Source organism: Mustela erminea, chromosome 3 (assembly GCF_009829155.1).
Source record: "Mustela erminea isolate mMusErm1 chromosome 3, mMusErm1.Pri, whole genome shotgun sequence".
Classification (NCBI taxonomy): Eukaryota; Metazoa; Chordata; class Mammalia; order Carnivora; family Mustelidae; genus Mustela; species Mustela erminea.
Genome location: NC_045616.1, coordinates 118,583,412 through 118,596,663, shown reverse-complemented (window position 1 = coordinate 118,596,663; position 13,252 = coordinate 118,583,412). Strand labels below are relative to the sequence as shown.

At 38.1% G+C, this 13,252-nt stretch overlaps 1 protein-coding gene across 3 annotated transcripts in view; it reads left to right on the top strand.

The window, feature by feature from the left end:
• The window catches only part of MRPL22 (mitochondrial ribosomal protein L22), a 28,369-nt gene that overhangs the window by 14,035 nt on the left and 1,082 nt on the right, over window positions 1-13,252 (top strand). For 2 of the 3 annotated variants that reach the window (XM_032337205.1, XM_032337207.1), the window contains 3 exons: window positions 414-479; window positions 1,266-1,343; window positions 6,471-6,540. In XM_032337205.1, coding sequence (XP_032193096.1) covers window positions 414-479; window positions 1,266-1,343; window positions 6,471-6,540 — 214 coding nt within the window. The remainder of the gene's footprint in view (window positions 1-413; window positions 480-1,265; window positions 1,344-6,470; window positions 6,541-13,252) is intronic. The other variant, XM_032337206.1, reaches the window with a different exon arrangement.

The following is a 13,252-nucleotide window of genomic DNA, read 5'->3' as shown; positions in this document are numbered from 1 at the left end:
AATTTAGACCCAGGCTGTCTGATTCTAGGACCTGTGCTCTTGACCAAATATCTCAGTGTCTGTGAAACCAGTTATTTTGTCCATTTCACCATATTCTCTTACTTTCCCCACTGAAAGGAAACTTTTTTTCTTGTACCTTTTCTTTTCTTCTTTTATCTAGCTTAATGTTTTCATTTAGATCTTTTATTATTCCTCTGGATAGAAATGTTGCAAATATTGGCACAAAGTAGCCATTTTCACTGCCTTAATGATCTTTTTAACATAATGAGACTTTGGAAAAATACAACTTAGTGTTTTTATTTCTTGTGGCAGCATTTTCATTAGGCATAAAAAGTTAAAGTTTTATTAACAGTGTATGTTACTGTTATTTTGATAAATTTGCTAACTTTTTTTTTCTTTTCCCTATTTGCAAGGAAATCTACCATTGTCGAAGGCAAATAAAATACAGCAAAGATAAGATGTGGTATTTGGCAAAATTGGTAAGCCAAAATGACATTACCATATAATACTTAAGAAATAAGAAGCTATGAATTCTCCCCCAGGATTTAAAAAACTGAAAAAATTTGTCCTGATTTCTCCAAAAAGTGAGGAATATAATTACATGTTTAGACAGTTGGTAGGTAATCCACAAATGATTGCTCAGAGATGAGTGATTTTGCTTAATTTTTACCTTTCTTCTGAGAATCCGAATCACGTTGGATACATAGATATTTAGCCCAAAAGCGTCAAGAATCTGTAAGCTAAGAGAATGTAGGAAGCAAGCTCATTTATCTTAAAAGTTAATTCAACCTATTTAAAACCATTGCTTTTTAAGATTTTTCCTGGGAGAATAAAACTAATCTGTGAGAGAAGACAAAGCCCCAGATAAATAAAATACACTTATCCTGTAGAAGAAGATGACTTTCACGCCTAATGTGGTGCTTGCCACTCTGTGATTTCTGTGATGTCTGCTCTCTCAATATTACTAAAACATTTATAATCGAGGTGTTATGGTTATAATATTTAAGTTTGATTTTTGACTTAAAGAGGGTGGCATCCCTTCTCAAACTTCTTTTCTTCTTCTCTGCCTACGTTTTGTTAGCTATTTTTATTTTAATTTTTAAAATCGTGCCCCCTCTACTTTTATTGAGATATAATTGACATATAACTAGTTAACTATTCTTAGAAGTTGTTTGTATTATGTAAGGCTTTTCTTCTCATTGCAAAGGGAGATTTGGTTTTGTAAACTAATTTATCTTTTCTTGTCTGTTACCCTTTAATTCTAGATACGAGGAATGTCCATTGACCAGGCTTTGGCTCAACTAGAATTCAATGACAAAAAGGGGGCCCAGATAATTAAAGAGGTAAATTAAGATATGTGGGGAAGGAGTGCATAGCTGTCTTGCCGGTGTTAGTAAGCTTAGCCTAAATCCTGAATTCCTTGGTGTAAATGCATAGTTCATATAATACAGATTCAGGGCACTCAGTTTTATTAGTGTCCTTGTACCTTTGGAATGTTGTACCTTAAATTTTTTTTTTTTTTTTTCTGGAGATGCTTTTATTTGCACCAGACATTCATTCATTTTTTACTGTATCTGTATGATAAATCTTTGTTTTGGTGATTTGGGACTTGATAGATTTTTTTAGAAGATTGATTTTTTGTTTGTTTTGGCCAGTTCTGTAACTGAGAGCTTATGATTTTATATGTAATTGGATGGAAAGAGCACTTTCTGGGACTCAGGAGACCTAGTCTTGTCTTTTCTGTGACAGTTTCTAATGTGATGATGGGCAAAGCACTTAACCTGTCTGGTTCCATTTTTCATATTTGTAAACTGGGTGGAATTGGATTAAAAGATTTCTGAAGACCCTTCCACCTCTGAATGTACCTGAATGTAGCTGAATCAGTTTGTGCAAATGTGCTAATGGCATTTGTGCTGACTCATTTTAGACACATGGCATTTGTTGGTTTGTTTTTTTGTTTTCTGTTGAGGTTCAGTCATGTTGATTTTTCCAAGAACCAGTTACTGGTTTCTTTGATCTGTTCTGTTATCTTTTTTAGTTTCTATATCATTTGTTTCTGCTCTGATTTCTATTATCCCCTTCCTTCTGTTGGCTTTAGTCATTGTTTGTTCTTTTTCTAAGTCCTTTAGGTATAAGGTTAAGTTGTTTATTGGGGATTTTTCTTGCTTCTTGAGGTAGGCCTATATTGCTGTGTACTTTTCTCTGAAGACTGCTTTTGCTGCATCCCAAAGTTTTTGGACTGTTGTGTGTTCATTTTCATTTCTCTCCCTGTGTTTTTTAAATTTCTTCTTTGATTTTTTGATTGACCCATTCATTGTTTAGTAGCATGTTGTTTAACTTCCACGTATTTGTGGTCTTTCCAAATCTTTTCTTGTGGTTGACTTATAGTTTCATAGTGTTACAGTCTTTAGAAAAGGTGCATGGTATGATTTCAGTCTTTTTCATTTGTTGAGACCTGTTTTGTGACCTCATATATGATCTGTTCTGGAGAATGTTCCATGTGCACTTGAAAAGAATGTATATTTTGCTGCTTTAAGATGGAGTGTTTGGAATGTACCTGTGAAGTCCATCTATTCTAGTATGTCATCCAAAACTGTTTTTCCATGTTGATTTTCTGTTTAAATGATCTATCCATTGGTGTAAGAGGACTGTTAAAGTCTCCTAGTATTATTGTATTATTATCCATTGGTTCCTTTATGTTTATTATTAATTGTTTTGTGTGTTTGGGTGCTCCCTATTCACTCCATAAATATTTACAATTGTTATATCTTCTGGTTGTGTGGATTGTGATTATATAATGCCTTTGTTTGTCTCTTTTTATAGTCTTTGTTTTAAAGTCCAGTTTGTCCAATAGAAGAATTGCTACTCTGGCTTTCTTTTGAAATTCATTTGTGTGATAAATGTTTCTCCACCCCTCATTTTCTTCTTCTTTTCTTTTCTTTCTTTCCTTCTTTTTTTTTTTTTTTTTAAAGATTTTACTTATTTGACAGAAGAGAGATCGCAAGTAGGAAGAGAGGCAGGCAGAGAGAGGGGGAGAAGCAGACCTCTCACTGAGCAGAGAGCCCGATGGAGGGCTCAATCCCAGGACCCTGAGATCATGACCTGAGGCTTAACCCACAGAGCCACCCAGGTGCCCTCACCCTTCACTTTCAACTGCAAATGCTTTTAGGACTAAAATGGGTCTCTTGTAGGCAGCATATAAATGGGATTTTTTTTTTTAATCCATTCTGACACTCTGTCTTTGATTGGAGCTTTTAGTCCATTTACATTCAAAGTAATAATTTATTCTTTTAAAGTAATTATTGATAAATGTATATTTATTGCTATTTTATTACTTGTTTTGTTGTTGTTTCTGGAGATTTTCTCTGATCCTTTCTTGTCTTTGTTACTTCTGATCTTTCCTTTGCACTCAAAGAGTCCCCTTTACTATTTCTTGCAGGGCTCGTTTAGTGGTCATGAACTCCTTTAGTTTTTGTTTGTCTGGGAACCTGTCTCTCTTATTTTGAATGATACCCTTGCTGGATAGGGTATTCTTGGCTAAAGAGTTTTCTTATGCAGCACATTTAATGTATCATGTCATTCTCTTCTGGCTTGCTAAGTTTCTGTTGAGATCTCCAGCTAACCTTGGGTTTTCCCATGTAGGTTAAGGTTAAGGGCTTCTTTTTCTCGCTGCTTTTGACATTTTTTTCTTTATCACTATATTTTGTGAATTAAATTATAATATGTGTTGGTGTTGGCCACCTTTTGTTGATTTTCATCAATAAATCAACGAATCTGGATGTCTGTTTCCTTCTCCAGATAAAGGAGGTTTTCTGCTGTCATTTCTTGAAGTAAATTTTCTTCCCCCTCTTTTCTCTTTTCTCCTGGGACTTCTACAATATGAATGTTACTATGTTCGATGAAGTTGCCGAGTTCCCTAAGTTGGTTCTCATGTCCCGTAATTATGCTTTTTTTCTTTTGTTCAGGTTCATTATTTTCCATTGTTTTGTCTTCTATGTCACTAATTCATTTCTCTGATTTTTCCAGTCTGCTGTTCATTGCATCAAGCCTGTTTCCAATCTCCTTTATCTTCTTCATCTCTGATTTTTTTTTTAACTCTTATCTCTGTGCTACAGTCTCATTGATATCTTCCATTCTTTCCTCAAGTGCAGCGAGTTTCCTTATGATCATTGTTTTAAATTCTTTGTCAGGCATGTTACTTACATCTGTTTTGCTTAGATCTCTGGCTATGGCCTTATCTAGTTCTTTCATTTGGAATAAATTCCTCCATCTTGAATTCTGTTTAATTCTCTGGTTTCTTATGTGTAAGAAAAGCTAGTTATGTCTCCTGTTCCTAAAAGTAATGACTTTATGAAGAAGAGATGAAGTAGTGCCCATGGCCTGGTGCTTCAGGGAGTGTCTTTGGTATGTGCTTTGTGCCTTCTTCTGTTGTGCTCTGGCTGTCCTAGCCTTTGGGTCATCTGCAGAGGTTCTCCTTGCCCGTTGTGGGCAGTGTTTGGTCCCTTGCCTGAATGTGGCAAGTTTTGACTAGATGTGCTCTGATCTGCTTGTGAAATGAGACGTGTCACCATCTCCACTGGAACTAAGTCCCTGCAAAACAGGGAGACATGATGTAGACAGGGGTTTGTATTGGTCTTCTGGGGGAAGGGCTTGCCCCACTGGGTCTGAGGCAAGCTTCACTGAGAGGGGCAGTCCCACCAGATCACAGGGGGTTGAGGCTTGGTGGAGGCCAATTAGGCAGTCATTGTTGGTGCTGAGTGCTTCCCTGAGGTGGTTCTGATTTTGTCCTGAGGGTTGGGGAGGGAAATGGCACTGCCCACTCCTTTGTTCACAGATTTTTCTGTGAATGCTGCCTCTCAGGGAAGTGCTCTGAGAAGAGTGAATAATCTCCCCACTGTGTGCCCCGGGTGCTCTTCAGATCACTGTTTCCATGATGTCTTCCCCTGGGTTGTTTACCTGCCTTCTCTCCAGGGGTGGTACAGTACCCTCTGGGGTCTATTCCCAGCCAACCCTGATGACCATTAAAACTCCAGGCATTAAGCCCCACTGTTTGTAAGAACTCACAGAATTCAGCCCCTCTTGTTTTCCAAGCCAGTAGCTGTGGGGAAACATTCTTGTGCATTCCCGTGTACTCTTCTCTCACTCTTACTTGCAACAATGGTTCCCTTTCCTCTGCAGCACCTGTAATCCATTTCTCCCCTAAATCATGTCCCTGCACTTCTTACGTTCCTCAGTGTGGATACATGATGTTCTTATTTCAAAATGCTGGGTTGAGGACATCTGGGGATATCAGCAGTATTTTCTCCATATCAGTCAGTTCTCACTTAAAACGAGATCTTTTTAGTTTAGTAGTTCAGCAGTTGAGATCGATTGGTTCAGACTTCAAGAGGTTCCGTTGTAATGCCTATATTTAATTTAGTTCAGAATACAGTGACTAAGTATTTTTTTTTGTGTACTCAGCTTTGTTTTGTATTATCTTTAAATGAGTGAAAGATCTAGGTTTTGATTTTTTTTTAAAGATTTATGTATTTATTTATTTATTTGAGAGAGAGAGAGAGAAATAGAGCGCTTGCGTATATGAGCGAGCAAGGGGAGTGGCAGAGGGAGAAAGAATCCTGACCAGACTCTGCTGACCAGACTTTGCTGAGCACGGAGTCTCCTGAGATCTCACGACCCTGAGATCATGACCTAAGCTGAAATCAAGAGTTGTTGCCTAACCAGCTAAGCCACCCAGGCGCCCCATGGTGTCTGTTATTTTTAAGAATGTGTTCTGGATGGGGTGCCTGGGTGGCTCAGTGGGTTAAGCCTCTGCCTTCGGCTCAGGTCATGATCTCGGGGTCCTAGGATGGAGCCCCGCATCTGGCTCTGCTCAGCAGAGAGCTTGCTTCTGGCTCTCTCTCTGCCTGCCTCTCTGCCTACTTGTAATTTCTCTGTCAAATAAATAAAATCTTCAAAAAAAAAAATGTGTTCTGGAGCAGGTTAACTTAATTAAAAATATCTAGATGTAAATTTAATAATTCTTAAGATTTTCAAGTATGATTTTCTCTACTTGTTTGATGTTTAATGGTTATTTTGGATCCAAAGTTTAAGAATTTTCCATATGATTTAGCTCTTAAGCTTCTTGAACTTTTTGACAATCTCTGACTCAGAGGCATAATGCTTATGACCAACAGTACTGCTACCAGTGCTGCTGTTTCTTCCTTTTCAGCTCATACATTCCATTGTATGTACACTTAGCAGGATGGATCATGTTGTCTGCTTTTGCAGTTCTTGTATGAAGAAGGAAAGCTCAGGGTATCCCTTCTCCTTAGTACTGTTATCATTTAATATTCTTTTTTTAAAAAAATTGGCTATAAAACAGAGGCATGTGATTAGCAGTCATATTATAGAGATAACAGTAAGAAATGAGAAATTTAATTCCATTTTAGTTCAGGGTCAGCCTATCAATGCCTGTCTTTTCTTTGTTCAAGGTTCTCTTAGAAGCACAAGATATGGCAGTGAGAGACCACAATGTGGAATTCAGATCCAATTTATATATAGGTAAGATGTTTAATATTCTTAGCATTGGGAAATGTCTTCCAGTAGTGAGGCTGAGTTCATTATCTAACAATAGTCTTTGATACCTAACTACTTAGGACTGGGTTTGCCAGTGAAAATTGCTGGTAATAGCTTATTCTTCTGCCTTCAGCATGCTAATGTTAGTCTGTTATAAATGGTAATAACCTCACTGCTTTATTGTTACCTGTCCTGTAATGTGAATGAGACCATGAAACTTACTGCCAATAATTACTTAATAACGGGTACCAAGATGATGGTACATGGAGTGGTCCTTTAATCATGAGAAAACAAGGAAGGAACAGAACTGACTATTTATTTATTTAAAAGATTTTTATTTATTTATTTGGGTGAGAGAGGGAGAGCAGAGAGAGAGAGAGAGAGCAGAGGGGGAGAGTAAGAGGGAGAAGCAGACTTCCCGCTGAGCAGAGTCTGACCCGGGACTCTATCCCAGGACCCTGAGGTCACGACTTGAGCGGAAGGCAGACACTAAACGACTGAGCCACCCAGGCTCCCCAGAGCAATTTTTTAAAAAATAAATTCTTTGTCAATCCTGAAGGAGGTAAATAAAGAATCACAGGTGGATTTTAAAGAGTATTTATTTATGATGGGCCAAGCCAGGTGCCTAATCCATAAAGGTGTCCCATAATTTAACCTTCCAATCACCAGAATGGAAAATCTGTTGAATTGTAAAACCCAAGGCTCAGATGATCCAGATGTGTTTGGTTCCCTTTGTTACCACATTCTGAAGCATTATCTCGGGTTTTGTGTACTTGTTCCATATTAAATTAAATTAATGTAAGTGAAAATGCTTTGGGAAGCATGATGCACCATACAGATGTGAGGGATTTTTTTGTCGCCTACCTTCGTACAGCTCTTTCTGGAAAGAGATGAACGCTTACTACAAAGCTCCCTTGCCCTCCTCTCAGCACCGGAGTAAAGCGGAGCGGCGGGTGGAGTTGCTGTTTTCCTCTCCCTTCAGCGGCAGTCACTCCTCACCTCAGCAATTTTGTAATCAAACAGCAATGTTGATGTCGAAGCAGAATTTTCGCAGTCTGCCAAACCTATGAGTAAGGAGAACTGAAGATATTTTAAATTGAAGATAGGGGTTACTGCTGCTCTCCAAATAGAGGGGAAAAAGCTGAATCATTATGGGAGAAGTTAGTTGTACATTATGATTTTTTAACAATTAGGGTAAAAACAAATCATCTAATTTTCTATTTTGTTGCAATTCCACCTTACTGGAGATGTTTATTCTGGTGAAGTTAAAATCTTAACCTCAGCTCACCTGGAATTGATGCTGGCAACCACACCTACTCCTGAAATTCAAATGAGTTACGATTTTCAATTGAAATATCTTATTTTAAAGCGGAATGTTGTATAACTGATGATATTCTGATACATGAATAGATATAGAGAGAAATCAAAATGGCATCTCAGAAGATGCAGGGCCATAGTAGTTACTCATAAGCTTTTTCTTCTGAGAACAGCATGAATAAATAATGCAGGGAGGGCCCAGAATCACTGGAAGCAATGAAATGGATGAAGAGAGCAAGACCAGTTGCTTAAAACCTCTTGGTGACCTTTCCTGCTTTATGACTGCATATCAAATCCGACTTAATTACTTTTATTCATTTCCATAGGAATATGGTCTTCTTAGCTGACAGACAGACTTTGTAATGGAACTCAGATACAAATGAAACAGAATTTGTCTTTAAATCCTTTTCAGTAATTTTAGTAAAGTGAGAAAGGTGAGGAACTTAATCTTGTCTTCCCAACTGAAGCAAAGTCCACAAAAGTAAACTTAAGCACTCCTACATGAATAGGCCTTTAATTCATCCGTCTCCTTATGCATATTTCTACTGAAAGATCTCTACTGTACCTGTGCCCTTTTTTCATCTAGTTTTGTGTAAAAATCTCTTCTCGAGTAGGGCTGATAAATTTTGATTTGTCTTACGATTGTAAAAACTCATTTGTTAAGTATTTTGCTGCCTAATTCTTTTATGAAGGTAAAAGAGAGGAGTACCCTTAGGAAGATGAAGTATCTTACCGTGACGCATCAGTCATTTTGTCTTTGGTTTTGTCAAACTTTCCTCGTAAGAATCATGTGAGGTTCTTAGTAAAAAAAAAAAAAATACAGATTCCCAGGACACACCGCAGACCCACTGGGTCTGAAACCTCAGGAGAGAGGCTTGGAGAGCTATTTGTTGAATAAAAATCCCAGTGATTTGTACCTATAAAATACAAGAAAATGATTTTTCTCATCGTATTCTTGGAAAAGGCCTAGACATTTCATTCCATGGATAAATGTCTTCTAGAATTTTGAAAGAGTAGTCACTTGTTGGTTACGATTTCAGCTCAGCAGTGGCTCCTCAGTCTCTTGACATAAGTAAGTATAGGCTTTTTAAGGGAAATGCTTTTTTGGTAGTGTGTGTCTCATTATATGGTAATTCCTTCAAATGCCTGTCATCAGTCTAAAGCTAATACCTGGTGTAGCATAACCACAGATTTTGAAAACTCATTTCCTTTTCAAACTTATAATGATGACTAATGGCACTGTGAATAGACCTTAACAAGTGGACATGGACTAATAAAATGTCACTGCTTAGTGATTCATGGCATCTAAAGTGATTTACTTTAGGGAAAGTGATTGACTGACTTTGTAAATCAGTCTTCTGGGCGAAGAGTGATGAAGGGGGAAGAGGGTTTCCAATTTTAAAATGTCAAGATTCACATTTACCTAAATACTAGTATATAGAAAATATTGACAGTATTTTAAATATTCTTGATACCTATGGGGCATCTTCTTTAGATGAGCATCATCTTGGGCATAATTTTTTTTTTAAGATTTCATTTATTTATTTGAGAGAGATTGAGTGAGAAAGAGCACAAGCAGGGGGAGTGGGAGAGTGAGAAGCAGCCTCTCTGCTGAGCAGGGAGTTGGCATAATCTTTAGGCTGTTCCCATTTCTGAGGTGTCTTAATGTTTTTTCTCTGATTCAGAAAGTTTTTGAGTACCTTCCATGTGCATACTGTCCATACAGTTAGGTGATGGTGTATCTTATTAAAGCAACTTAAGACATTTAGTTTATATAGTTTTGTTCTTTGACAGTAGTAGTCCTTTGGAAGGATCTATAAATTGTGTTTCTGTGTTGGAACAAGTGATACATGTCACTAGTACTGTATGTACTTGGAAAACTTTGAAACTTTATTTTAGAATTTGAACAAATTTATCAGGTAGCTATACTGAAAAAATATTAATTAGCAGAGGTTGTAATTTTCAAAATCATTTCTATTCCTTGTTGCATATGAACTTTAGGGGAAATATAAAAGACATACAGAAGTTTGGTTGAAGAAGTGACTTTCGCAGATTAGCCATGAACACTCAGATAGGGTAGCATATGGTTTGAGACCAAAAAGAGTAATAGAGGTAAATAGTAGGAGTAGAGAAGAGGAGGTCAGTATTGGTTAGAAAAGTGATGGTAATTTTCTAGAAGAGTTTAGCTTTTGAAGATAAGTGTTTGGGTATCTGAAAGAGAAAGATTTTCTGAGTGGAGTAAGCACAGGAGCTAAGGCACATAGGTTGGAATGAGCAGTAATTGTGTGGTCCAGTGAGTAGAATAGTTGAAGGAAGCAGAGGGTTGACCTTGAGTAGATAGAACTGAAAGGTGTATTGGGCCTAGATCCAGAGGGCTGAGCATGGCAGGTTGTAGAATTTGGTTCACATGATAGTGAAGAGGATGCACAAAAAGTTTTGGGGTCGCAGATTTACGTTACTAAGGCAGTGTTTTAAGACTATTAACTCTAAAGCAGTGGTTTTTAAATTGTGCTGTGGGCAAGGGTGCAGCCCAGGGTGGAGCCTGGCACCCGGCAGGAACTTAGAAATATTTGGTGAGTGAATGAATGGCACAGTTTTGGATCTCTCCCCACTCGTGTTTCGGTTAGAATAGAGCCATAGCACGGTGGGCTTCTATTTATTGTTTCATTTTCATTGAAATGGTTCTATATAAATGCACTTAAACTCCTCACATACAGAATTAGTAAAAGAGACTGGAGGAGGGTAGACCAGAAACCAGTTTGCAAACTATACTCCTAAGTCCTGATTTCATTCTGACCTCATGGTGGCTGTGTTGCATATTACCATTACAGTGTATTAAAGAATCCTGGTGATTCAGAAGAATTGATACTTTTGTTCTGACATAAGAAAATGTGGCATTATGTGCTCCAAGATAAGCACATGGTATTTCATGGCTTTACGATGAAATCATGACTGGCAATTAGCAGTTATTGATGTTTGCTCTTACGTATTTGGGGGAGATGGAAAATGGTGGTTAACACAGACGCTGGTAGGCCGATCATTGTGCTTGGATAGGTTATGTGGTACTGCATAGTTAGCTAATTCAGATACTATTTTCACTGGAGTAGTGTTCCTTTTCCTCAGGCTATTTGGAAATGGGGCTCAAATTGTGTAGAGTTGCAATTTTGGGTAGAAGCAGCCATTGTGTTTGTAAAATGCCTTTTAGAGGATTTCTACACTTTTTCTAGTGTCATTGTGCTAATTTGTGGGTTTCCTCCTGACAGGTGGATCCAGAGGAACTAATGGTACTTCATTCTAAAGTGATTTGTGTAATTTGGCTTTTTCTTTGGTAATTCCTCAAACACATTTCTTTAGTGCCCAGTGATGAAGTTGGTGTAAGGACAGTAGCTCTTTCCTTATCTCACAGAGGCCCTAGGCAATTTTCTTAACCACTCTCATCCTTAGTTTTCTCTCTGGTCAAGCTAGGATGGTTCTGCCGAATCCCTTTTCATGAGAGGACTGTAGTTAGAGGGTTATCAAGCGTATACTTTGACACCGTCCCTGTATTTATAAAGTTATTTCACAGTAAGAATATAAGAATGGTGAGTATTGAAGTGGATTAATTTGATATGTCTTCTATAGGTTTTGGCTTTTTAAAAGGCTTTATTAACTCAAGGAGTAACTGACTGAGTAAACTCAGAAAACAGCAGACGGTGGATATTCCTCTGATTCACTGTGGGTGAAAACTGGTGAATAGATTCCTTCTTAACTAGTATTTGAAATTTTTTTTTTTAATTTTACAGGGTCAGACATTGATGCGCAGAATTGGGGAGGGGAGATGAGGGAGCAGTTGTGATGTGGGAGTTCCTAAAACTGGCCATAAATCAGAGTTACTGGGGGAAGAGGATTGGTGTTTGTTCAAATGTAGTTTCCAAGGTACACCCCAAATACAGTAAATTAGAATCTTCAGAGATGGGGCCTCAGCAGCTGCATTTAAAATATGTTTCATAGGTTAGTCTGATGTAGCCAGAGGACCAGCATTTGGGAACTTTTGGTTCCAGGGGCCTTCTCACCATAGTTGGAATGAAATAAAAACTCCTTACCGCAGCCTTTAGGGCTCTTGGTAACCTTGTCTTCACCACTGATTTCTTGCCCCTGTTTGTACCACTCTTTGCCTTGTTTACTGTGCTTTCGCAGGGTGGTATTCTTTCTGTTTCTAAAACAAGTCAGCACACCAGTTAGAATGGCTAAAATTAACAAGTCGGGAAACGACAGATGTTGGCAAGGATGCAGAGAAAGGGGAACCCTCTTACACTGCTGGTGGGAATGCAAACTGGTGCAGCCACTCTGGAAAACACTATGGAGTAGTTTGTCAAAAAGCTAAAAATAGGGGCGCCTCGGTGGCTCGGTGGATTAAAGCCTCTGCCTTCAGCTCAACTCATGATCCCAGGGACCTGGGATCGAGTTCCACATCGGGCTCTCTGCTCAGCAGCGAGCCTGCTTCCCCCCTCTCACTCTGCCTGCCTCTCTGCCTGCTTGTGATCTCTCTCGGTCAAATAAATAAATAAAATCTTAAAAAAAAAAAAAGCTAAAAATAGAGCTACCCTAGACCCAGCAGTTGCACTACCATGTATTTATCCAGAGAATACAAAGATAGGGATTTGAAGGGGCACCTGTACCCCAGTGTTACAGCAGCAGTGTTGACAATAGTCAAACTATGGAAATATTTCAGATGTGCATCAACAAATGAATGGATAAAGAAAAAAAAATATATATATATACATATATACAATGGCATTTTTATTCAGCCATCCAAAATGAAATCTTACCATTTGCAATGACATGGATAGAACTAGAGGGTATTGTGCTAAGCAAAATGAGTCAGAGAAAGACAAGTATCACATGATTTCATTCTTATGTGGAATTTAAGGAACAAAACAGAGGAACATAGAGGAAGGGAAGGAAGAATAAGATGAAAACAGAGAGGGAGACAGCCATGAGAGACTCTTAACTGTAGGGAACAAACTGAGGGTTGCCGGAGGGGAGGTGGGTGGAGGATGGGGTAACGGGGGAGATGGGCATTAAGGAGCGCACGTGATGTAATGCACACTGAGTGTTATATGCAAATGATTAATCACTGAATTCTGCCTCTAAAACTAATAATACACTATATGTTAATTAAATCAAATTTAAATAAAAAATAAAACAAGCCAAGCACATTAGATACTAGATATTAAATAAAAAATTAAGCCCACCATTGCGTCTTTGCATTTGCTTTTCCCTCTACCTGGAATACCATGCCCATAGATATTTGCATGGATTCTGGTCTTAGATTGAATGTCTCCTCCTCAGAGAAGCTTCTTAGTTAGATCGAATGTCTCTTCCTCAGAGATGCTTCTTT